A 25,934-nucleotide genomic window follows, 5' to 3' on the forward strand; every position below is an offset into this window, starting at 1 on the left:
CAGGTAGTCAACGATTGTCGTCGACCCACCTGACGTGTATGTAACAAGCTTATTATCCTCTTTCTGGAACAGAGTATTACAAATCAACAAATCAGCTCCATCAGCAAACTCCAAAATCCTTTCACCTTCTCCATTTCTCACACCATATCTGTAACCCCCATGAACTCCCTCAAAACCATCCATACTCCTTCCCACATATCCATTTAGGTCTTCTCCTACCACAACAACCTCCTCATCTTTCACGTTTTCCATCAGCTTCTCTATCGCACACCAGAACTTGTCCTTCTCTTCATCTTCATGACATCATTATGACATTATGACATCATCATTAACATATTTTATTCCCCATGGAGAGTTCTTTACAATGAGCCATGTTTCAATTTTGTCTATTCCGCCCTATTGGAGATATAGAGGTGCCACATTTTTCGTTTTTTCCAAGATGGTGGCCAAACCACGTGACCGATGACATCATCATTATTCTCTTTCTCCACCAGTTTATGCCGACATGGCGCTCAAGAAATTTAATCTTTATTGGATGAAGTTTTGCACTTGTCGAATTGACATCATAATGGAGGCACATATGACATCATCGGTAACATATTTTATTCCCCATGGAGAGTTCTTTACAATGAGCCACGTCTCAATTTTTTATATTCAGCGCTTTTGGAGATATAGCGGTGCAAAGTTTTTTGGGTTTTCCAAGATGGCGGCCGAACCACGTGACCTATGACGTCATAATTATTTTAAAAATTATACAGGTGGAGTTGCACATGTGATGAAAAATTCCTGTCAATCGGACCAATGGTTGCAGAGAAAATCATATTTATTCTGTGCGGACAAACAGACAGACAGACAGACAGACAAACAAACAAACGGACTCAAATGCAATACCCTCTCCTCTGGCGAGGGTAACAATGGTTCAGCTTTATCAATATCACCATCTCTTTCTGATGAACAGGAGATGAGACACTTAATAGGACAGCCTGCTGTGCCAGTTCACTCAGCTGGAACTCGGACCACGCCTGGTTGTAACCTCCGTTAACCAACCTCGATTGCCAGGCGTAAAGGGTGACGTGGCATGCTGGTGCAAAACTCACAGCCCATTCAAATAAATGGACACGATGCAAAATAAAAAGCATCCATTTATTTCTCAGACTGGGAATTGCTGCACAATGATCAAAACAATAATGAGAAGATGGTGGTAGCCAATGCATCACAAATCACTCCTGGCAGAAACCCATGTATTCTAAAACCTGCTCATTGAGAAGTTGATGCCTTTGTCCCAATGGTCAAGATCACGATGACCGTTGGAGATTATCAAAGTCAAATCTCATGAAAATGTGCTATTTAGGAGTGGATGTAGGTGAGCCACTTGCTCCAATAATTCTCTGTTGGAAATAACTGGGCAAGTTTCAGGACACCATCGACAATCGGTTCGTAGAAGGTCGTGCAGGACTCCGGCTCTCCAAGCAGAGCCACCGAGGGTGACGTTGAAGACGGACTTTCCACAGGCTTGGGTGATAAAGAGAATTCACGAGGACATGTTGGTTGAGAAAAGAGTGAAGGACGAGTGCAGGAAAGGAGGTGCCGTTTGCAGATACACCCGGCGTCTTCCAAAACCTAGGAAGTTACACAGGGGAATGGGAAAGTAGAGAAATTGATTATTAGCACGGACATATAGTGTTGCGTTTATGGTGGGAGAGGAAGATGGGGGGTGGGGAGGAGAGGGTAGAGATTACCTTAGAACAGATAGAACTGTATGGAGTAGTATGGTCTGTGTGTGAGTAGGTAGCCAATCTTGATGTAATAAATAGGGGCACGTCAGCTTAAGGATTAGATTATATTATCTGTTTGAATGTGCACCATACTGAGAGTGGTGCTATATAAAGATAGCGAAGGATTAAGTGAAGTAAATATGCATACAGACCTCCCTGTAAACATCTTCCTGGTGCACCGGGTGGCAGCAGGACAGCTCTGATAAGTTGGAAGAGTGAGGCAGGTCATGGGACACTGGCCGATTAGGCTCTGGAGGAGCGGTGAATGCGGAACCTCCTTGGGTAACTCGCCCCTGGCAGCCGGTGGTGTCTGGAAATGGGGGCCAGTCAGAGGAAGGTCTGTGTGGGCGACTAGTGGGTCGAGAAACCCTGGGTGACCCGGGGAGAGGCCAAGAGTGCCTGAGGCCAGGAGAGCCTGCGTGTAGAGACCCTCTCCAGCGGGAAGTATAGTAAAGCAGCTGTTTGGTTGCTAGGGGCCGAGAAGTTGACGAGGGGGGAGGGGGGGGGGTTCAAATCAGTCGTAAGGTTGAGTGACTTGTTTTGGGACTGCAGGCACCACAGCCTGAAGTGACCCCACCATATTGGTTGTGTAGGACCTCCCCACTGCAGAGTTGAGGGCCACACCTGCAGTGTGTTAAGAGATGAAGCCGTGGCCTTGCAGGAAATGGAATGGTTATTGTCGTTGTTGCTGTGTATGAGTGTGGGAATATTCCACAAAGTCCAAAGCAACTTGATATGTGCTATGGAGGGCAGATAGCCCGTGAAATTGGATAGGTAGCTTGAAATTGGGCTCATCTGACAGCTGGAGCAGGTGACATCCATTGTGGGACGTGCTCAAGTCGATGGGGTTGTGAATTGGTTAAGTTAAATTGTCTGATAAGGTCGGCCTGCATGTGCATTTGTTTTTGGAGCCATCCTCTCCCTGCACCGTGACATCGGAGTGAGGAGACGAGGAGAGAAGAATTTGTACGTAGAAATATTTGAAATTTGTTTGTAACGAAGTGGGTAGCACGGTAAGGATAATAAGTAAGTTAGCTATGGCTCGCTGTCCACAACCCCTCTTGATTTATTTTGTTGAGATTAATTCGGTGTGAGTCTGTAAGCGTTAAGGCTGGAGATGCTGCCCCTGCAGTGAACCTTACAGGAGGTGCAGTTCCAGAGAGGGTAGCCAATCTCAATGTCATAAGTAGGGACAGCTTAAGGATTGTCTGTTTGAATGTGCACCATACAGAGGGTGGTGCTTTGTAATCGATAGCGAGGGATTAAGTGAAGTAAATGTGCACACAAACCTCCCTGTAAACATTTACCTGGTTCACCGGGTGGCAATAAGACAGTTCTATTGAGTTGGAAGAGCGGGGCAGATCATGGGACTCTGCCAGGCAAGAAGAGGTGGGGGGAGAGCTATGATTGTCTCATGGAAGGGGTGGGGCCCAACACCTCGAGGGTTGGAGGGTTGTCAAAAGAGCAAGTGGGAGGAGCTTATGACGCACAAGCGATTGTGGAGTTCTGAGGAGGAAGGGGCAGAGCGTTGCCCGGGGAGAAGAGGGAGGAGCCAGCAGCTCTTGGTTTGGTGCGCATAGAGGAGTGAGAATGGTTCTGAGGAGAGCTTGCGAGTCTCAGATCATTCAAGAGGGTTATGAGCAGATTTGGAGTGCTCCAGAGTGTTTAAGGGTCACACTCTGAGAGGGGAATAAGGGAATGTTGTGACAGGGACAGAGTTCTGAGAGGATCACAGATTTCTAAGGAGAAATAAAGAGAACTGGAACGTGGGAGCGTGGGACGTTAGGGCGGGTCATACTCAGGTGCCAAAATGAATCTGAAGGAAATCCTAACATGAGGGGTGTCTATATTGTTTTTTTATGGGGAATTCAAATATGAGTTTATTTTTTGGATAGGATAACTCTAACCTACATCAATTTGTATTTCTAAATTGCCAATTTTACCCTTTCGAACCCCTTTATAAGATATTAAAAGATATAAGGGAAATCATTCATATTGACACAGCCAAATCAAATGTACATATTTATTAACAGGTGAACTGTATGTATATCACTGGTTACAATTACAAAGATCAATCTCCTTACTTCTTGAACTTTACCAGGTTGCACAAGTCCTGCTTTGACTCTTTCTTGGACATCAGCCTCCTGCTGGTCTCCTGAGCCCTGATGCCTCCATCCCTCTTTTCCTGTGCGAAGTACCTCTCATAAGCCTCAGTCACCATTTTAACAACCCTCTCAATGCTTTGTGTGTGGCAAGGCCAGTTGAGCACCTCCATGGGGGTGTTGATGAAGTTCTTCACCTCCGAGGTGCTTAGGGAGCAGGTGAGAGGTGGCTCTGACACACCTTCTGACCAGCTGATCAAGTTACCAATGCTGGAAGCATCACAGTTGATGTCAGGTGTCTTTCTGGTCCTGACAGAGGAGTCCCCCAGCTGAGTGTCTGGGTCCCCCTCTCCCCTGATGGCCAGGATTCTCTCCACCCCCTCAGTCCTCTCCTTCTGATCCTCAGAGCACAGCAGTGTTTGGAGGATGGCTTCACTGTGGGCATACCAAGCAGATCTTCTCACAGTCGGCATCACAAGGTCCAGCACCTCCTTCCTCTGGGACTTGAGGCAGTCCAGCTGAAACAAGATGTGCCTAGGCCCTTCGATCCAGGAGTGCTTGACTTTCACGTTGAACCAACATGGATAATACACTCCAACGATGAATTCCACAATGAATTGCAGATTCTTCCGGTTCTTTCCTTTCAGTCCATGCTTTGACACCCAGAGCCTGAGAAGTCTGTTCGCTGTGGTGAGCCAGCGGCTGTGGTTTACTGGTCCAGTCTCCACTAGAGCCAGCCTTGCAGGAAGCACTCCATCCCTGATTGCACAGACAATTTTATAGCCATAGTGTTGATCAGTTGAGAGATCTTCAATGGCCTTGTCAGACAGCTTGATCAGTGGAGGGCCAACAAAGATCCGGGTGAAGTTTGGATTGATATCCAAGTCTGTAGCAGAAGCAAGGAGCTTTCCGATTGGCCCGGAAAATGTGTCGTCTGACAGAGTAGGGCCATCAAGGTGAACAATGAGATGGCACAGGGGAAGTTCACCAGTGTGCAGGTTGCACACTAACCAGACCAGCTTTCTCCCCAGGTGCAGCTCCAGCTTCCGCATTACTCCAGCTTTCACACCAGTGTTGACATTTGTTGAGTCTCCTCCAATGGCCCACAAGGTCTTATCAAACCACTTCTCTTTCAGCCAGGCAAACAGGACCTTAGCAATCTGCTCCGCATGTGACTCCTCTTTAGTTGCTTTCTCTGGGGTAAAGTGGAACAGATAGTAGCTACCAGGCTCACTAACAACACTATAGTGTTCTTCCTTGATCTTTGCAGGAAAAGATTTGTCACTGCCCTCAGCTTCCATCATCACATTGGTCAGGTCAATCCGCCCATCAAAGAGGATGCAGGAGATCCCCCCCCCCCCCCTCCTCCCTGCACTTCTCATCAAACTCTTCCCCCAGCTCTGTCATCAACTTCTCCTGTGCTCTATTGACCTTGTTCTTATCAATCACTTTACTTGTATTGTCTTCTGTGATGATTCCTGCATCAATCAGAGCTGCAGTTGCTATCGCTGCAGTTGGCCTCAGCCCTATGCCATACCTTACACTAGCAAGGGCAATGTTTGGAATCTCATCATAGTTTTTCTGGACCTTTGCTGAAGCTGCAGGCTCAGTGTCAGTTTCAGGGAAGAGCTCAACTTCAGTGACAAACTCATCTTCAGCACCACTTCTCTCCAATTCCAGATCCTCATCACCATCTGACAAAAATCTCTCACCATCCTTCCTGGCTGCCTTCTCTGCTGCTGCAGCATTTTCCTCCTTGCTCCTTCTCCTTTTCTCTGCATTCTTTTTCTTTTCCTGCCTTTCCAATGTCCTCACCTGTCTCTTGTGCTCTGGCAGATCAGGGCTCCCCATTTGGTGGGGTCCTTTACTTCCAACCTTCTCTTTCTGTCCCTTGATGTAGGCAAGATCTTTCACAGGAATCATTTTCTCTCTGCTGCAGGAACAGTTAATGTGGGCTTGGATCACACAGCCCTCACCGGCCTCACAGCCTCCCCCCTCACAACTGGTAATCTGACACTTGCAAGTCAAAATATCAAATAACTTGTCTAACTTGACAATGAACCTCTCTTTGGCATCAAGTTTGCCCTTCCCAAGAGAAAACTTCACTGCCTGATTCCAGACCTCCTTGAGCTTGGACATGATGGTCACCTTTTCATTGATAACAGGAGGCTTGAAAAGAGCATTAGCTTTGCTCCACTGACAAATCAGACCAAGGTAGATGTCAGACACGAGCTGGTCCACTGGGTAGTTCCTCCTGTCATCTTCACTTTGCTCCCTCAAGTAGATGCCATACCTCAGGATATCCCTCACAGTTGGCAGTTCAGACACCAACAGCTCCTGCCCAGTGCCAACAAGATTACTTAAAGGAGAACTTGATTTCATCCTTGTTCTGACTTGAGCCATTTTTAGTAGTTCACACTGAAATAAAAACAATAATACACAGGTAAGTATCCACTACAGACAGATATTAAGGTATTACACAGGTATTACAGAAAACCGTCAAAATATTCACTTCACAGGTCACTATTTTCTTTCACATGTAACTCAGGCTAGCAATAGGTAAGTACACAAATCAATTAACAAATATAATATAAAACAATGTAATTTACATCTAAAATTATTATCTATTTGTTCCTCAGGTTCCTAATCAAAAACGTACTTACTGGCAATGCCATAAGAAGAGAAGAGAAGACGGATGGATAAGGATTGCCAACCTCCTCAACATCGAGCTTTCAGCAACAAGATGGCTACAACTGCCGTCCCAACAGGAAGTTACCAAAATAAAAGCCCTAACTTCAAAATAAAAAACGTCTCTTTTTTCCAAGAAGAATAGCAAAATAATCAAAAATTTAATAATAATCAACTGCAAATTGATGTAGGTTAGGGTTATCAGAACTTTAAAAAAACCTCAGATTTGTGTTCTACACACCAAAATACGTAATATGAACACCCCTCTCGATTGATTTACAAAAAAAAAAGAAGTATGGCCCACCCTAGTGGGACATGGGACGTGGGCCGGCGGAGGAGAGAGCTTTGGGCCTCGCATGGGCAGCAGGCGGCGGCGTGAGTTCACGCTTCCCACGCAAGGACTCGGGGACCCGTTCGGTGGCCGGCGGGATTCAGGGACCGCCTGAGGAAACCACAGGGTAGCAGGCAAACGCACCACACAATCACATTTATTTTTCACTTTAGTTTTCCCCTTGTGTTGTAAATGAGTCTGTATGGAGACGTCTCATTTAAGATTTTAGTTTACCTTAGCGTTTTGTATCCTGGCATTTATTTTTACTAGTACACCCGCACACTATGGGAGCGACATGAAGGGTCATTCCTCTTTAAGGTCTATAGATTACAGTCGATCTACGGTCGGGTCTCAAGAACATTGGGTGTGTGTTCATTTACCAAGGTTCTTGCAGAGAGATCGCCAAGTGGTTTAAGCATTCGAGCAAGCACTCCATTCAAAACTGTTAAGGAACGGCCAGCTTTTTTTTTTTTTCTTTTTTTTTTTTGTATACTGAATCGAGGCTCGTGAAAGAGCTAACATTTACTTCACAAACAAATCGACCAGACAAACAAAATACACAAAAAGAGGGAGCGGAAGACAAGATGGGGAGAAAAGGGGAAGCACACAAACACAACATCCGAGAGCAGGGAGATGTGTGGAAGGGAGAGGGTCTGGGGGGAGGAGGCATGGGAAGGGGGGGGGGGGGTGAGGGAGAAGTATAAAGCACAAGGACACCAAGGACTTCCAGGACAGAAGTTGGTATTTCAAAAAGGGGAATTGGGGTGAAATTCGCGGGGGTAGAAAAGATCAAGGTTTTGGATGGGGGAAGATAAGAGATGGTGGTGAACAGCTGTTTTAAAGACTTGGAGGGTGGAGTGGGATTGAAGAGAGTGAGGGAGTTTGTTCCAGAGGCGGGAGAAAAGAGGAATGAAGGAGTGAAGGTGAGCAGAGAGTCTTGATTTTGGCAGTTTAACCAAAAGAGGGTTGCAGGCAGATCTTGTGCGACCTGTAGGAATATTTGCGGGACAGAGCCCAGAGAGAGCTGGGGGGGGCAAGGCCAGAGAGGAGTCGGTAGAAGACGGAAAGACCACCAACTTATGTAACCCTTAGTAGCTTGGCAAGCGCAAGCCAGCTGCTTGGTGAATGAGCACAATCAGGGCTTCCTCCCTTTCAGTTTAGTGTTAAACAGCAGGAGCGAGTTTCAAAAGTTCGCTACCAAAAATGTCACGGTAGCGACAGAAAGGGCCATGTTATTAACCCAACATTTGTGGGGTATATAGAGTAATGTAGATCTTCGCTCAGTTCTGTAAGTAAACCTGACTTCACGGATGTTGGGATTCCTCCAAATTTCTTCATTTAGTGTTATAAAGAGCATTGGCGACTGTTTAAAAAGCTAATCATACGTGCTTGTGGTTTATAATCTTTTTACTTCCTGTAGAAGCCGTTGCTCCCACGGAAACGCCATTATAACTATAAGGTACTTATACACGTTATCACTGCAGAAAAACACCTTGGGAAGTGGGACATTATTAGTATTAATATTGTTTTGTAACAACATTAATAATATGCGATTTCATCATTAATTTTGTTATTCAAAGGGTCTTTGGAAAAATGCCACGATAAATCTTCTTCTTTGGAAAAAAAAATACCACGATAAAGCTAATTTAACATTGATATACACCTCAACATGCAACCCCATTGAGGGCAATGGCAGGGAAAACCGGCTCGGGGGAGAAAACCCCCTTGGGGATTGGGGGCAAATGAATGCGCGACAACCTTCATTATGTAACCCTTAGTCGTCCTGTCAAGTTTGGTTGAGATTGGATAAGTAACGACAGAATGTATTGCGGTCAAAATTTCATTAGACAGACAGACACCAAATGGTGTATTTTCGTGTGATTAAACCGTTATTTGTTGAGTTTTAATTCCGTGCCTGTCTTGTTTAATCGTTCGTGGGTTTGAGGACGCCTCAGTGGAATCTGTGCAGGTAAGAGCCTTGCTGCCCTCCACCCTCGTGCGTGTAAAAGAAATAACACCGCCATAGTTTGGGTACGCCTCGGAGGTAAAGCTCAGTCGGCCATCCGTCACCAGGTGTGTTAATCCCGGTGAACAGGACAAAATTTACGAACCCGAGGTATTTTCTTCACTACAGCTTCACTCCCTTTTACACTCTTTAGACCCTTTCCATCCCTTAGGGCTTAGACCCTTTGCAACCCTTAGACCCATTTAGACCCTCTAGACCCTTTGCGCCCCCTATACCCCATTGGACCACGTACACTACACACATTAGACCCTTTAAACTCCTTTCGACCCTTTACCCCCCTTAAACCCATTGAAACCCCTTAGACCTTTTACAACCCAAATACCTTTACACCCATTAGACCCTTTCATACCCATTTCACCCCTTTTGAGACATTTTTCAGACCTATTGACTTTTTAAGACCCTTTGGACAATGTAAGACCCTCTGGACAATTTAAGACCATTTGGACACTTTTGACCCCTTTCGCTCTTTCGTCCTTATACACCTTTAGACCTCATTTGTCCCTTTTAAGAGCCTTGATTCTTTAAACACTTTAGTCCCCTTTATGACCCTAAAAACACTTTAGACCCTCAGAAAATTTGAAAACATTTCCTCCCAAAATCGGTTTTGCTGATGTGGAATTGTAAAGGACATATAGAGGCAAGTTATTGCCAACTGTTAAAATTAGTATTAAAGACAGAATGTGCTTTCAAAGCTTGCAGCCTGAGCAACGCAGTGAAAATGAAACCAGGACGATAAGCGGCCATCTGTAAGATTGAACCTTTGTCCTTTAGTGAAAGGCCCAGGGGCAGAGAGTCGACTCAGCCCGGGTTTGAATGCAAGTCAACTATCTGAGATTGAATTTGTCAGTGTTGACCTTTTCGACCCAAACAATGACCCTGTTCCCTTCTTCCCGTGATAGCCATCTTTTGTAAACCTCTTAGTGGCTCCATGATGGAACGCAGATGGGCTTTGGCACCAAAAATACTGAGTTGACCAAGGTTTGTGTTGACCTCGAAATTCAAACTGAACAAGATCAAAGCAGCCGGGGTCTATTTAAGAGGACGCTCCAAGGCTGCGAGGAGAGAGAATACTTCAACCGAACGACGCGTCGTATCTTGTCTGTATTTTGTGTAAAGTCCTCTCCGCAAATCGGAATAAATCTCGATCTGAACTGAGCGAGTCTGAGTCCCTTTGAGTCTGAGCCTCGTCTTGAGAAACCTCTTCCCTAACAGTTCCCGAACACTGACCAATCTGTGCACTATTCGTGTTGCATCACAAGTTGCAATGACGAATCTAAACTGATATCTCAAAGCAAAACTGATCTTTAAACGTGAAACTGCAACTACTGATATATGGATCGTCGAAGGGGAAGCCAGAATTAAATGCTGTCATTTCTCTTTTAGCATTCAGTTTTTATTACATATTTGTGAAAATGAATGATGTGTAGTGAATCTAGAGATTTTACAATGTCTGAATGCAACATATGCCTGAACAGATCCAAATTTCTTTGCACCTTTCATATTTAAAACAATTTCATCAGTCCTTGGCATTTGTGAATCGTGACAGTCCATGGTAATTTTAACGGACACTGGCGACGTGATATCTGTGCACCCTTTTCTCCAACTTTTTTATGCCTCTGCCGACGAAGTCGCCGTAGGCATTACGTTTTCAGGTTGTCCATCCAGCTATCCGTCCGTGATTAGATTACCACGATAACTTGAGAACGGCTAAAGGGATCTTAGTCAAATTTGATACACTTATGTAGAATGATGTAAAGATGAACCGATTAGATTTTGGGGTCAAGAGTTCAAAGGTCAAATTCTGTAATAGGTCTATAACTTGAGAACGGCTGAAGTAATTGGTTCACGAGTTATCAAGTGACCACTATATTCGTCATGTGTCTGCGTCTGTCTGTGTGTGTGTGTGTCTGTCTGTCCGCAGCATAACTACCCGATGATATCATCCGATCTTGATGAAACTTGGATGGGAGGTTGATAGCATGATCTATTTGTGTCCTGCGTAGAGTGGGCGTATTGCGCTGATTGTGGGCGGAGCCACGCCCGAAAAAGATGTCTTTTTAGGGGGTAATCGATTTCAAGCTACATCTTCTCCGAGGGAGTGGGTGGAATCAGACGGGGGTTTCGGTATTGGGTTAGGCCAATGTCATGTGTGGGACATTTGTTGAACTCCCCACGGAGCTCGATTTTTCATTTTCACCCCAAGGTCAAGGTCACAAGGTCACAAAATTTAGAAAAGTCGATTTTTGATGGTTTTATTACATTGTTGGCTTCCTGAGAGGGTGAAATGTCGTACATGACCTTATATTATCACATACATAATGAAATTCAAGTATTCCAACAAATTTCAGAAGCCTCGACCTTTGACACCTTTTGAAGGTCACAAAGGTCAAAGTTTCAAAGTTGTTGGAATCGAACTGAATTTTCGGTATTGTGTAGCTAACTAGTCTCATAACAGATAATACATTCCTATTTATATTTTTTCAATGTCGGTTTTGACCTTTGTCATTGAATACCGCTCGCTCGTGAACCATCGTCGTCTCCTGACTTGTCTAATTCAAACTTGGTACAGGTATATATAATGATGTAAAGATTAACTCATTAGACTTTGGGGTCAAAGTCAAAGTCTGTAATACACTACAGGTCAAAAGTTTTAGAGCGCCACAATTTTTCCAGTTTTTATTGAAATTTCCCTAGTTTAATGTCCAGTGAATAACCCGAAATGGCACAAAGGTAAGCAGTAAACTGGTCGAGGTTAAAAAAAAAGTTTAGGTTAGCAAAAACGGGGAAAATAATGTAAATTGCAGTTATATTGTAAAAAAAAAAAAAGGCCTTCTTCAGGGAACAAGTAATGGGTTAACAACTTACAGCTGTTCTGCAGCAATGTAAGTAAATTAAGCCTTGAAAGTTGATGCAAACAATAATTCCTACAGGTGTCCCAACCTCTGCTGATTACTTGATTACAACCCCCCCCCCCCCTCCCCCCCCCCCCCCCCGTATGTATAAAAGCAGTATTGGAACAGACTGTTATTACACCCTCTGAAGCATTATTTGGACAATTTTGCACTGCAGGAAGTAGCAGAGTGGAAACTGGAGGAAACTCTGATCGGAAGAGGTCTGGCAGACCCAAAGCCACAACAGATTCAGAAGAAAAGTTTCTGAGAGTCAAAAGCTTGCGTGATAGGCGGCTCACAGGACAACAGCTTCAAGCACAACTTAACACTGGTCGAAGTAAGCAAGTCTCAGTTTCAACTGTGAAGAGAAGACTTCGAGCTGCAGGTTTGACAGGTCGACTGGCAGTAAGAAAGCCATTGCTAAGATGGCAAAATAAGAAAAAGAGGCTTGTCTGGGCCATGAAGCACCGCCAGTGGACTACTGAAGACTGGAAGAAGGTCTTATGGACCGATGAATCAAAATTTGAAATCTTTGGTTCACCACGCAGGGTTTTTGTACGCCATCGAGTAGGCGAAAGGATGGTTCGTCAGTGTGTGACACCAACTGTCAAGCATGGCGGCGGAAGCGTGATGGCCTGGGGCTCTTTTACTGGATCCAGAGTGGGCAACTTGCACAGAGTGACTGGCACCCTGAAGCAAAAGGGCTACCACAGCATTTTGCAGCACCATGCAACACCCTCTGGTATACGCCTAGTTGGTCAGGGGTTCATCCTACAGCAAGATAATGACTCTAAACACACCTCCAGGTTATGTCAAAACTACCTTCGAGGAAAAGAACAAGACGGAAGGCTTCAAATCATGGAATGGCCAGCACAGTCTCCAGACTTAAACCCCATCGAGCTGGTTTGGGATGAACTGGACAGAAGGGTGAAAGAAAAGCAACCTACAAGTGCAACACATTTGTGGGAACTTCTGCAACAGCGTTGGGAAGAACTTCCTGAACAATATTTGATTTCCATTGGAGAAAGAATGCTACGACTTTATCCATCATTGCTTCAGATATCAAATCCTTCCTCTTCTCCAATGGCTTGATCTCCGATCATCAATTTGGATTCAGACCAGGTCATTCTACTCTGGACATGTTGCTTCTGCTGTCTCACAATAGATGGAGGTCCGTCCGAAATGCCAAACAGGAAATCAGAGCTGTCCCCCTTGACATATCACGTGCCTCTGATACGGTCTGGCACGAAGCTCTGCTCACCAAACTCTCCACCTATGGTATCCATGGAAATCTCCACGCTTGGCTTGCGGACTTCCTCTCTGGTCATAGTCAACGTGTGGCCCTGAATGGATATCTCTCATCGACCCTTCCTGTTCTGACTGGAGTTCCCCCAAGGTAGTGTTCTGGGCCCTGTGCTTTTTCTGGTCTTCATTATTTATCTCTCCGACTATCTGGAAAATCCTCTCTATCTCTTTACTGATGACTCCACTCTCTGCCGCTCCATTCCTCATCCCTCAGATCGGCAGTCTGCAGCCTCCTCACTCTCTGCAGACCTGGACAACATCACAGACTGGTCAAACAAGTGGAACATGTCTTTCAATCCTGACAAATCTCACACTGTTACGATGTCTCTCCGAAAAGACCGACTGGAAAACCCTCCCACCTACTTTCTCAACAATCCTCTCCAAGAAGTTCTGTCGCTCAAGCTTTTGGGTCTCACTATCTGCCATGATCTTTCTTGGGAAAACCACATTTCCAAGCTGGCCTCCAAAGCCAGTCGCCGACTGGGCATCCTCCGTAGTGCGAAGTCCTTCCTTGGCACAACTGAGCTCCTCACCACATACAAGGCTTTCATCCGCAGCTCAATGGAATACTGTTCCCTCCTCTGGGCCGGTGCTCCTGCCTCACACCGAGCTCGACTTCACGCTGATGAAACCAAAGCTTTCAGAATCATTGGAATCTCCTGCAATGAAGCTAACTCCGAGGGCCTTTCACTCACTCACCGCAGGCAGGTTTGGTGGTCTTTCCGTCTTCTACCGACTCCTCTCCGGCCTTGCTCCACCAGCTCTCTCTGTGCTCTGTCCCGCAAATATTCCTCCAGGTCGCACAAGATCTGCCAGCAACCCTCTTATGGTTAAACTGCCAAAATCTAGGCTCTCTGCTCACCTTCACTCTTTTATTCCCCTTTTTCCCCACCTCTGGAACAAACTCCCCCACTCCCTTCAATCCCACTCCTCCCTCCAGGTCTTTAAAACAGCTGTTCACCACCATCTCTTATCTTCCCCCATCCAAAACCTTGATCTTTTCTATGCCCGCTAATTCACCCCAGATACACTTTTTCGAAATTCCAACTTCTTTCCTGGAAGTCCTTGCAGTGTCCATATATTTTATACTTCTCCCACCTCCCCCCAAGCCCTCTCCCTCCCACAGTTCTCCCGATGTCCCTGCCCTCAAATGTTGTGTTTGTGTCCTTCGCCCTCTCTCCCCATCTTGTCGACCGCTCCCCTTATTTTGTGTTTTATGTGTCGGTTTGTGTCGGTTTGACTTTTTGTGTGATTAATGTTAGCTCTTTCATGAGCCTCGATCTTGTATAGAAAAAAAAAAGAAAAAAAAAAGTGTTCAGCAGTTATATCTGCAAAAGGTGGCGACTTTGCCGAGTCAAAAATTGAAATAAAATTTTGCTAAACAAATTGATTCTATGATTTCTTTTTTATCTCCAATAATTGTTTATTTGTTCTATGCTTAATTTCAGAGTACATTGAGACATTAAACTGCGTAAATTTCCAAAAAAAACTGGAAAAATGTAGGTGTTCTAAAACTTTTGACCGGTAGTGTAGGTCTATAACTTGACAACGACTGAAGTGATCGAATTCAAAGTTGGTACAGGTATGTAATAGTGTTGTTGTAGCGGTTACCGCTGGATGTACATAATCGCCTTGCACCGGCCAGAACACGGCCAGACGCGCCTCTCCCGGGCATGCCCGGACTCACTGTTCCCGGGCACGCCCGAACCTCCCGGGCACGCCCGGTCTCGTCTTTCCCTAGCATGCCCGCTCTCGCCTTTCCAGGGCTCGCCCAGAGCGTCCGGGCATGCCCGCTATCGCCTTTCCAGGGCTCGCCCAGAGCGTCCGGGCATGCCCGCTATCGCCTTTCCAGGGCACGCCCAGAGCGTCCGGGCATGCCCGCTATCGCCTTTCCAGGGCTCGCCCAGAGCGTCCGGGCATGCCCGCTATCGCCTTTCCAGTGCTCGCCCAGAGCGCCCGGGCACGCCCAGCCTCGACTTGCCAGGCCGCAGCCAAACACGCCCGGGCAGGTCCAGACTCGCCTTTCCAAGGCTCGCCCTTGATACCCGGGCATGCCCGGTATAGCTTTTGCCGGGCAAACTTCCCGACATAAATGTGTATATATATTGTTGCCCGAAAAACGGGCTTGTGAGAATACCTGAGCTGTTTTGTTTCAATAAAGCAACTCGGACGAATTCCGTCTTTGGTCGCGTCAATTCTTTCGACTCGCGTTGGAGCGCAGTTCCTTCATTGGTGACCTACCGACATGGATACGGCAGTGACGCTTAAACTGCCTACCTTCTGGGAGACTCACGCGGCTGTTTGGTTCGCCCAGGCGGACTCCCAGTTCGCCCTGCGAGGCATCACCGCGGACGACACCCGCTTCCACCATGTTGTGGCGGCGCTCGGTTCCACCACCGCGGCCCGCGCCTTGAGCCTCCTCCAGCACCCGCCGGCTGCTGACAAATACGACGCGCTGAAGACGCTCCTCCTCGGCGCTTTCGCCCTCTCACCGGCAGCACGCGCACGGCGCCTGCTTGACCTGCCCGAGCTCGGCGACACACGCCCGTCCGAGCGCATGGACTATATGCTCTCGTTGCTCGGCGAGCACTCTCCGGCATTCCTGTTCCGGGAGCTGTTCCTCCGTCAGCTGCCTAACCCGGTACGCCTCGCCCTGGCTGGCACGTTGATCACGGATTCCCGCGCCCTCGCCAGGGAAGCCGATAAGATCTCCTCGGCGGGCCAGCACATCGGCGCGGTTACCTGGAGCCCGCCGCCGTCCGAGGCGACGCCCACGACGCCCGAGCGCCCTGCGCGGTTGGAGGCCGAACTGCCGGTGCAACTGGCGGCCGCCACGCCGCACCGCCCGCTTCCGACACGACGGCCGGGGCCTCCACCTGACCGGGCGTGGTGTTATTACCACGCCAGGTTCGGACACAAGGCTCGGACGTGCCGGCCCCCGTGCACTTTCGGCAGGTCGGGAAACGGCCGGGCCGGCGTTCATTCCCAGCCATGAGCGCCGGCCACTCGGGCAACTTGCTGTTTATTCGGGACAAAGCGTCTGGACGGCGTTTCCTGTGCGACACCGGCGCCCAACTGAGCGTCATACCTGCCTCCGAGCAGGACAGGCTGGACGCAGTTTGCGGCCCCTCTTTGGTCGCTGCTAATGGCTCGGCCATACGCACTTTCGGCCCACGCGTCGTCACCCTCTGCTTCGGCAGCCAGCGCTTTCAATGGACTTTTGTTACCGCCAGCGTCCCCGTGGCTTTGCTGGGCGCCGACTTCCTCTGCGCGCACGGGCTGCTGGTCGACGTCAAACGACGTCGCCTTGTCCACGCCGAGACCTTCAGCTCCCTGGCGTGCACAATGAGCAGCTCCGCGCCGACCGAACTGGCGTGCGCCCTCCCGGCAACGAACGAGTTCGCTCGCCTGCTCGTGGAATTCCCGGCCCTCACGCGGCCGACGTTACCGGCCGTCGCGGTGCGGCACGGGATCGAGCACCACATACCCACTGCGGGCCCGCCGGTCTACGCCAGGGCCCGCCGCCTCGACCCAGCCAAGCTCGCCGTGGCAAAGGCCGAATTCGACGCGTTGGAGCACCTCGGCATCGTGCGGCGCTCCGATAGCGCGTGGGCCTCGCCACTGCACATCGTGCCAAAGCCGGGGGGTGGATGGCGCCCGTGTGGCGACTACCGCCGTCTCAATGACGCTACCACCCCCGACAGGTACCCGATCCCGCATATTCAGGACTTTTCCGCCAGTTTGGCGGGACGGGTCATCTTTTCGAAAATTGACCTGATACGGGGCTACCACCAGGTACCTGTCCGGGCGGCCGACGTCCCGAAGACGGCCGTCATCACGCCGTTCGGCCTGTTCGAATTTTTGCGGATGCCGTTTGGCCTCAAGAACGCGGCCCAGGCGTTCCAGCGCTTGATGGACGGCGTGCTGCGCGACCTGCCGTTTCTTTTCGTCTATCTGGACGACATCCTCGTCGCCAGCACGTCCCGCGCCGAGCACCTCCTCCACCTCCGAACACTGTTCAGTCGCCTCAGCGAGCACGGCTTAATTGTCAACCCGGTCAAATGCCACTTCGGCGCGACGACCGTTGACTTTTTGGGCCACCGCATCACCAAGACCGGGGCCGTGCCGCTGCCGACCAAGGTCGAGGCCATCACCACGTTCCCGCGTCCCCGTTCCATCAAGGCCCTCCAAGAGTTCCTCGGCATGGTGAATTTTTATCACCGATTCGTGCCCCGCGCTGCTCAGCTCATGCGGCCCCTTTACGAGGCCCTCCGGGGCAAGCCGGCCAAGCATGACATTGTTTGGTCCGCGGCCATGGACGCGGCCTTCGCCAGTGCCAAACGGGCCCTCGCCGACGCAACGCTGCTGGCTCACCCGGTGCTCAACGCGCCCATCGCCCTCACTACGGACGCCTCCAACTACGCGGTGGGCGCCGTCCACGAGCAATGGGTGGACGGGGTTTGGCAGCCACTCGCTTTTTTCAGCCGGCAACTCCGGCCGAACGAGTTAAACTACAGCACGTTCGACCGCGAGCTGCTCGGGCTATTCCTGGCCGTTCGCCATTTCCGACACCTCCTGGAGGGCCGCCCGTTCACGGCTTTCGTCGACCACAAGCCGTTGGTCTACGCAATGGCTAAGGTCACGGAGCCGTGGTCGGCCCGCCAGCAGCGCCACCTCTCCGCCGTGTCGGAGTTCACCACGGACATCCAGCACGTCGCCGGCAAAGACAACGCCGTGGCCGACTGCCTTTCGCGGGCCAGCGCGAACGCGGTCCACCTCGGCGTGGACTTCACGCTCATGGCGGCCGACCAGACCACCGACGCCTCGGTGCAGGCACTCCGCGTGGCGGACACGGGCCTCCGCCTGGCCGACATCCCCTTCGCGGGCACCGTCCTGCTCTGCGACGTCTCCCAGGGCCAGCCTCGCCCCATCGTGCCCGTTTCCTGGCAGCGCCGCATCTTCGCCTCCATCCATGGCCTTTCTCACCCGGGCCGGAAAGCTTCTCAGAAGCTGGTGTCGGCGCGTTTCGTCTGGCACGGCTTTCGACGAAACATCCGCGACTGGGCCAACGCCTGCACGGCCTGCCAGCGAGCCAAGGTCCACCGCCACACCCAGGCCCCGCTGGCACCTTTCGCCGTGCCTGAACGGCGTTTCGACCACGTCCACGTGGACCTGGTGGGTCCCATGCCCCCCTCGCAGGGGTTCACCCACCTGCTCACCATGGTGGACAGGACCACCAGGTGGCCGGAGGCCGTGCCCCTCACCTCCACCACCACCGCCGACGTGGCGCAGGCGTTCATCGCCACCTGGGTCGCGCGCTTCGGCGCACCAGCGGCCATCTCATCCGACCGCGGCCCACAGTTCACGTCTGAGCTTTGGGGCGCGGTCGCCCGTTCGTTGGGGGTCACGCTGCACCGCACCACGGCCTACCACCCCCAAGCCAATGGGTTGTGTGAGCGGTTTCACCGCTCCACGGCCGCACTCATGGCCGGCCTTCAGGACGACGGTTGGGCCGACCGGCTGCCGTGGGTCCTTTTGGGCCTTCGCACGGCCCCCAAGGAAGACCTCCAGGCGTCCGCCGCCGAGCTCGTCTACGGCCAGCCACTCCGCGTCCCGGGCGAATTCGTGCCTGACGCTACCAGTCCCTGGTCCGCCGCTCGCCAGCGCTCGGACCTCCAGGAGGCCGCCCGACGATTTGCCCCCGTGCCGACGTCCCGCCACGGTGGCCCCCAGTCCTACGTCCCCCCGGCGCTTCGCACAGCGGAGTACGTCTTTGTGCGTCATGACGTGCACCGGGGGCCACTCCGGCCGCCGTACGACGGGCCCTTCCGGGTCCTGCGACGGGGCGACAAGTCTTTCATCGTCGACTTCGGCGGCCGGCCGGACCGGATTTCTGTGGACCGCCTCAAACCGGCGCACATGGACGTCGACCGACCACCACGGTTGGCCCTTCCTCCGCGGCGAGGCCGCCCCCCCGTCCACAGTTCCCCCCGCTCGACCACCCACCACCACGTCAGACCCCTCCCCACGACCCTCCAGGGGTCGCTTCGGCCGGGTCATCCGGACCCCCCTTAAATTGACCCTGCCGGTGCAGGTCGATTCTGGAGGGGCGTGTGTAGCGGTTACCGCTGGATGTACATAATCGCCTTGCACCGGCCAGAACACGGCCAGACGCGCCTCTCCCGGGCATGCCCGGACTCACTGTTCCCGGGCACGCCCGAACCTCCCGGGCACGCCCGGTCTCGTCTTTCCCGAGCATGCCCGCTCTCGCCTTTCCAGGGCTCGCCCAGAGCGTCCGGGCATGCCCGCTATCGCCTTTCCAGGGCTCGCCCAGAGCGTCCGGCATGCCCGCTATCGCCTTTCCAGGGCTCGCCCAGAGCGTCCGGGCATGCCCGCTATCGCCTTTCCAGTGCTCGCCCAGAGCGCCCGGGCACGCCCAGCCTCGACTTGCCAGGCCGCAGCCTGAGGTCGGGCAAACTTCCCGACATAAATGTGTGTATATATTGCTGCCCGATAAACGGGCTTTTGTCAGAATACCTGAGCTGTTTTGTTTCAATAAAGCAACTCGGACGAATTCCGTCTTTGGTCGCGTCAATTCTTTCGACTCGCGTTGGAGCGCAGTTCCTTCATTGTAAAGATTAACTTATTAGATTTTGGCATCAATGGTCAAAGGTCAAATCTGTAATAGGCCTATAACTTTAGAATGGCTGAAGTGATCTAATTTAAACTTGGTACAGGTATGTATAATATTGTTGCGAATATGGAATTTGGCCTCCATATCCGCTTGTAAATATTCCCCTATTTCCCCAATACTCCCCAACTATCCCCAATCCCCCATTCCCTAGTCCCATTGTCTGTAAACAACACTCTGTAGAACCGACCTTCCCCTTTTTCCCCCATTAAATGTCGTGCCCAGGTCCACCGCATCTCACGTAGACAACTTTCGGACATCTTGCTAGTTATTCTTAGTCTATGTCAGTTAAGGACTCCTTTCCATTAATTCTGACTCTTCGTTGCACCAGAATGTGATTATATGGCACCAGTAGTGAGTTTAGGACCTTCCCATACCTCCTTCCATCTTCTTCCCCAAACAACAACAACAACAACAACTACAGCTACAACAACAACTACAACCACGGCGCGCGGGGGGAGTGTGCGTCCTCCCACCAGCTCGGTTAGCCGCCATGACCATGCGCTCCACGGGGTTACCACGAAGGGGCTCCCTGTCAGCCCCTCGTCAAGGGTGGAGCCGGTAACCCCCCCGCACGCACCCAATGAGAAGCAACGAGCCGATTCCATCTGGGGCGGAGCTAACAAGCCGAGGGCGTGTCACTCCCCGCCGGATATACGCGGCCACGTACCGGACGTGACGTGAGATGCGCCCCGAGCTTGAGAAGACAAGAGAGCCACCTCCGAGCGCTGAGAGACCTCCTGCATCTTTTGGGCCGCGCTATCCTGTCCCTGAGCACAAGGTGCACCTTGTGCTGGCCATCGAATACCCGCTTTCCTTGCCATCAATCCCCGTGTGAGTCAGCCTTTTGTCCCGTTTATCTGTCGTCTGTTGGGGTTAATATAAGTGTGTCTAAGTGCCTGTCTTTCTATGATGTCCCTCTTGTAGTTGTAATCTAACCTTCCGAACGAATATAACCTCCTCCGGGGGTCTTGAGAACCGTATCCCTGGTGTCGTGTCCTTTGAATCCCAGCCGTGTGTCCTTTTCCTTCATTGACCTAGCGTAGCGCGATTAGTCAACGTTCGGGTATAATCGGGTAACTTGTGCAGACGTGGTCATACCAAACCGCTCGGTAAATCACATCTACGCCGCGTCTGTAACAATTGGTGTCGAGGAGTGGAATTCGAACCCGGGACTAAATTTATTAGGCCCAAATTTGTAGTAGAATCAATTCGGAGCGCGTTTCCCGCGCGAAATTATAACGGCGAAATTTGATTTTGTTATACGGAAATAAAAACCCGAATTTTGAAAGTCGCGCTATGGCAGACCAAGACAGCTGGGGTCCGGTAGGGGAGAGTGAGGCAGGGTCGGTCCAGGACCAAATTGAGGGACGCGAGGAGAGCGAAGCAGTGAGGGCGGCAGGGTCGCAAAATAGCGTTGTCACGCACGAGGTGGCCACGGCGTCCACGCCCGCGACCGTGGCAGCGCCCCTGGTGGATCCGAACCTTTTTATGTTGCAAATGAGGGCCCTTATGGAACAAATGGGTGAGCGATTGGAGAACCAAATGGGGGTAATGAGGGACGAAGCGAGGGGTACTGGTGAGGGATTAGACAATAATTTTAAGGGATTAGACGAGAAATTTGGGAAATTAGACAATAGATTAGGGGAAATACAGGAGGGGTTAATGGGGGTAGAAAACAGAATGGCCGCTCAAGAGAATCAAATGGAAGGGATGCAAAAAGGGTTAGAGGGGTTAGAAAACAGTATGGAAGGCAAATTGAGGGACATGAGGGACCAAGCGGAAAGGGAAGTTAAACAAATGGGGCAGCAGATAGAGGGGGTCAGAATGGGGGTAGAAACTAAACTGGATGCTCACAGGGAAGAAATGGAGCAGATGAGGGTGGTATCTGGGCAGGAGATGCAAGTGATGGGAGAAGAGATCAGAAGAGGGGTGAGTGAGGAGGTCGGAGGAGTGCGCGAGGAGGTGAGGCACTGTAAGGAGCACATGGAGAAGGAGGTGAGAAAGGGGACTGTAAAGTTACAAGGGGGCATAGAGGACCTGACGCAGGAGGTGGAGCAGCTGACGGTGGGACAAACGGAGTTAGTGGAGCAGGTTCAAAGGAACACTGCGGTATTAGGAGGTTTAAAAGCGACACAAAACAACATAAAAAACGACTTGGTAGCGACGAAGAGGGAATGTCAGATGGTACGTGAGGGACTGACAACGAGGCTGGACGAGGTGATAGAGGTAATGGAGACGAAGGACCGGCAGGTGAGGACGCACATGGAAACGGTCAAGGTAGCCTTGGAGGACGAGCTTGAGGAGACGTACCGGGGAATAAAAGAGGTGAAGCAGAAACTAGAAGAAGTGGAAGAAGGGGTGAGCGAAATTAAGAAGCGACGGAGAGGGGATAAGAAAGAGATAAAAGAGGAGATAAAAGAATTGGTCCAAAGTCTGTGTCTGGATCGTGATGATGTGCCCATTAACCGGATGAGGGATTCGCAGGTGATGGAGGAGAAGCGAAGAGGAGGAGGACCCGGTGTAAGTGGTGACCAATATGGTCGTGCGTATGATGCGCCAGGTGATTTAATGAGCTTGGGGGTCGAGATGGACCCGGGTGTTCGTGAGAGGCCACTGGTGAAGTGTGCGAAAGGTCTGGTGTGCGAAAAAGGAGGTGTGCGAGGAAGTCCGACTCTGGGGTGTGTGAGGAAAAAGTGCGTGCCAAGGAGTGAGGGTGCTGGCGAGAGTGAGTCGGTCGTAGCGTGTGTGCGAGGGAGCACATGGAAGCGCGGTGTGGTAAGTGTTACAGAGGGTGTGACGGGAGAGTGTGCGCGAGAAAGGTGTGTAACGGACAGGTGCATGGGGAAAGAGTGCGCTGTCAAGAGTAAGGGTGAGTGCGCTGTCAAGAATGGAGGTGAGAGTAGTGAGAGTGACAAGGAGCGTGAGTTGGTTGTGACAGGTGAGAAAGGATGCACACCTGGAATGGTAGAGCGTGAGTGGGAATGCACGCTGGAATTGGTAGTGAGGCACGTGGTTGGGTGTGCGAATGAGAGCACACCTGTGATTGTCACAGAGGAGGTGACTGAGGAGGGGGCGCGAAGAGGTGTGTTGGTGAGGTGTGCGACCAACGAATGTGTGCCAAGGTGTTCGGTGGTCAGGTGTGTGACCAAGGCTGTGAGTGGAATGAGAGTACCGAGGTGTGTAAGGAAAGGTACGAGGAGCATGGAGACGGGTGGATGTGTGAGCAAGGAACGGGCTGTGGGGTGTAAGCATGCAGGTGAAGCATCGACGTTACACGGGTTAGAGGTTAGGTCGACTTTTAGCCGAATCGGGCCCTCGGTGCGTGCTGGGCCTCACTTTGAACGGCCGCGTCCGTGCTCCACTAGGCGGAGCGGGCAGCCCGATAGAAAGGGTCGTCATGGCGACCACTTTTTGTTGAGGCAGTCCGGCAGGTCGAGATCGGGACATTGGATGGCTCCACGCCGAGATGGTGCGTGGGATCTCGGCCCGGGTAAGCCCCCATCCCTGCACCGAATGCCGGACGCATCCAGCCGCTGGCACAGAACAACCCGCATTCAGGGCTTGGCTTTACGAAGCCGGGCTTTAGAAGTGAATTGGCGCACCGAGAGGCAGTAGTGAGTAGACTGGGTGATGAGGTTAGTGTTTTGGACCCAAAATTAGAGAAAAACAAAATTTGATGATTGGCAGATGATGGGCAGTGATTGGCAAATTTTTGATTTGTTGAAATTTGATGTGCAAAATTGGTAGTGAGCGATGGGCCCGGTGGGTAAGGCTGGCATCCCTGCCACCCTTCCCATGGGGGCAAAGGAGCACTAGATTATGGGGTGTATGGCAGTGAAAACTAGCCCGGGTGGGTTAGGTTATATTGTAGGGATCTAGAAGAGATTGACATTAGGTAACGTTAAGTTTAGTTAGTGACTGATACCTGTAGTGGGGACGCAGGTAGATTAGTGTGGATGATAATGACGAGGGAGCGCAATAGTTTAAAGGGACGACTGGGAAGCGCAAGTTTCAGAAGGGAGTAGTTAGCTGAGATGATGCCGTGTGTGTGAGAATTGAACAGGTGTGATTGCACAGGTGTGCAACTGGACAGGCGTGTGGAGCAGTGTGTGAGTAATGAGTTGTGGATCAGCGCGAATGCGCTTGGGGAGAGAAGGGTGCAGGTGGCACCAGGTGTGAGAGCACAGGTGTGCAAGTACAGGTGTGTGGAGAGAGTTGGAGTAAGTGGTACGGAGTGGTGTGCATGGTGCGAAGGTGTGGATGGGGGAAGAGTGGACCCTTTTCACGAGTACCCGGGGCGGGTAGTGTAAGTGTTAGGTAGAGGGTACAGGTAAATTGTGGTTGGATATTGGCATCTGTGGTGCGGGTGACAGAATGGTATTGGGAATGGGTGCATTAGTGTTGTGGAAATGGCTGGGCGTGTAGCCTGTTAGTGTGTGTAGTTGGTTGGGCACTCCACCACTGTGAGGATGTCGGCCAGGTGAGGCCGCAGGTGGGCTCTGGGAGCCGGTAGTTGTGAGTGGGTGCCTGAGGATCCCGGGTGTGGATCGGGTAGCCCAGTGCCAGAGAGGGCACCGAGTGGGGAGAGCGCCAGAGGGCCTTCCCCAGGTAGTTAGGTAGGGCAAGGAGCAGGTAAGCTCGGAGGCAACTGCAGTGGTGGAGGTGTGCAGGTGGGTAGACCCACTGGGAGAGGTACACGCCACAGCCCAGAAATTGTGCGAGGGCACCGGGAGATGAATCGGGGGAGTGAGACCCCAAATTGAAAAGCACCACAGTCTGGCCAATGGGAATTGGTTTTTAGAACCCATAGTGTAAGAGGGCCAATGGTTTGGCAGGAGAAAGACCCCGGGTAGTGTAAAGTTGTTAAAGTCATTTAGGAAATAGTTAGGATTGATGAACCTGTCGCACCATACGCAGCCACTTACCTGTGGTGATGATGATGACTCCACACCTGTGTTTTCTTTGTTCTTGGTGCAGGAAATGAGAATTGCTGTGAGGATTTGTGAGACGCATCACGACGTGGATGAGACATTGGGGTGATTCCATCTCTCCCTCCCTAGGAGGGACTGATGATGAATTGGTGATAGCAAATTATGATGTTGAGTTGGAGATGGCAAATTTTGATGAGAGTTGAAAATGGCAAATTTGATTGGTTAGGAGGGAGAGAAGACGAATTTGGTTTATGGGAGGAACGGGGAAGACAGTAGGGATGTTTGTTGATTTGTAAAGTAGATGTTTATGGGTAGTGTTGTGTTTTGTGGATACAGTAAGGGGTAAGGGAGGGGCCATGTAGGTTACCTGGTGGGGGGGGGGGGCGTACGGTAGGAACGTACCTGTCTCACCTGGTTCCCATGTGCCCCCAGTGTGCATTACCTTACATTGCGTGCACTTTTGCGCCCTTACCACCTTACTCACTTGTCTTCTTCTTTTGTCTCCCACCTCCGAGGATCTGGCTTTGGGGTAGAGAGAGAGGAGAGAGAGGTGCTGGCTTCGCAGTTGTGGGCCTGCACTTTCGCTGTTTGCTGCCTGGATCGATACACCATATGGACCGCAATGTTTGTGGCCACCCACCATGGACCGCAGTTCTTATGCGGCCAAGCACCACCCGTGGATGGACCTATGGGTCAACGTGGCACCGATGCCATACAAGGTGAACCACTAACAGTTGGCCCCCTGACGGCCACAATAGAGAAATGGACGCGGTTGGCGCCTTTCTTTATTTTTGAAAGAAGTAAGAAGGCCAAGTGCACCACACGAAGGCAAGACCAGCGGCAGAACATCGGCCGGCTGCGACACCACACAATGATTCATAAACACTTTATTGGTGCACCGGATGGTGCTCACTGTGTGATGGGGTGGTGCTTGATGCTTGGAAGGGGTGCTCTGCACATTATTAAAGGCCGTAGGCCACAGAGCACTCGTGGGTTGGTGTATCGATGCTGGCATGCGTGCTCTCTCTATGCATAACATCTGCATGTGTTCCTCCAAAAACAGGTCCTGGATCGTAGTGTAAATATCAGCGTAGTTGTGTAAATAATGCTCCCTACCGGCTGTATGTTTAGTTTGAGGATTCTTTCCGGATTCGGTTATCCTGTGGGTGTGTTTCTGTGAGGAGAAGGGTG

The 25,934-nt window shown here is 50.8% G+C and overlaps 1 protein-coding gene across 7 annotated transcripts in view; it reads right to left on the reverse strand.

The window, feature by feature from the left end:
* Window positions 1-805: 805 nt before the first annotated feature.
* Window positions 806-25,934, reverse strand: part of LOC137412947 (general transcription factor 3C polypeptide 1) — a 322,675-nt gene continuing 297,546 nt past the window's right edge. For 3 of the 7 annotated variants that reach the window (XM_078766831.1, XM_078766835.1, XM_078766830.1), the window contains 2 exons: window positions 6,870-7,007; window positions 1,130-1,620 (listed from right to left, as the gene is read on the reverse strand). In XM_078766831.1, coding sequence (XP_078622957.1) covers window positions 1,348-1,620; window positions 6,870-7,007 — 411 coding nt within the window. In that variant the 3' untranslated portion in view covers window positions 1,130-1,347. Of the gene's footprint in view, window positions 1,621-6,869; window positions 7,008-25,934 lie in introns of all 7 variants that reach the window. The other 4 variants (XM_078766833.1, XM_078766836.1, XM_078766832.1 and 1 more) reach the window with 2 other exon arrangements.

This window comes from Myxine glutinosa, chromosome 12 (assembly GCF_964187855.1).
Source record: "Myxine glutinosa chromosome 12, kmMyxGlut1.1, whole genome shotgun sequence".
Lineage (NCBI taxonomy): Eukaryota > Metazoa > Chordata > Myxini > Myxiniformes > Myxinidae > Myxine > Myxine glutinosa.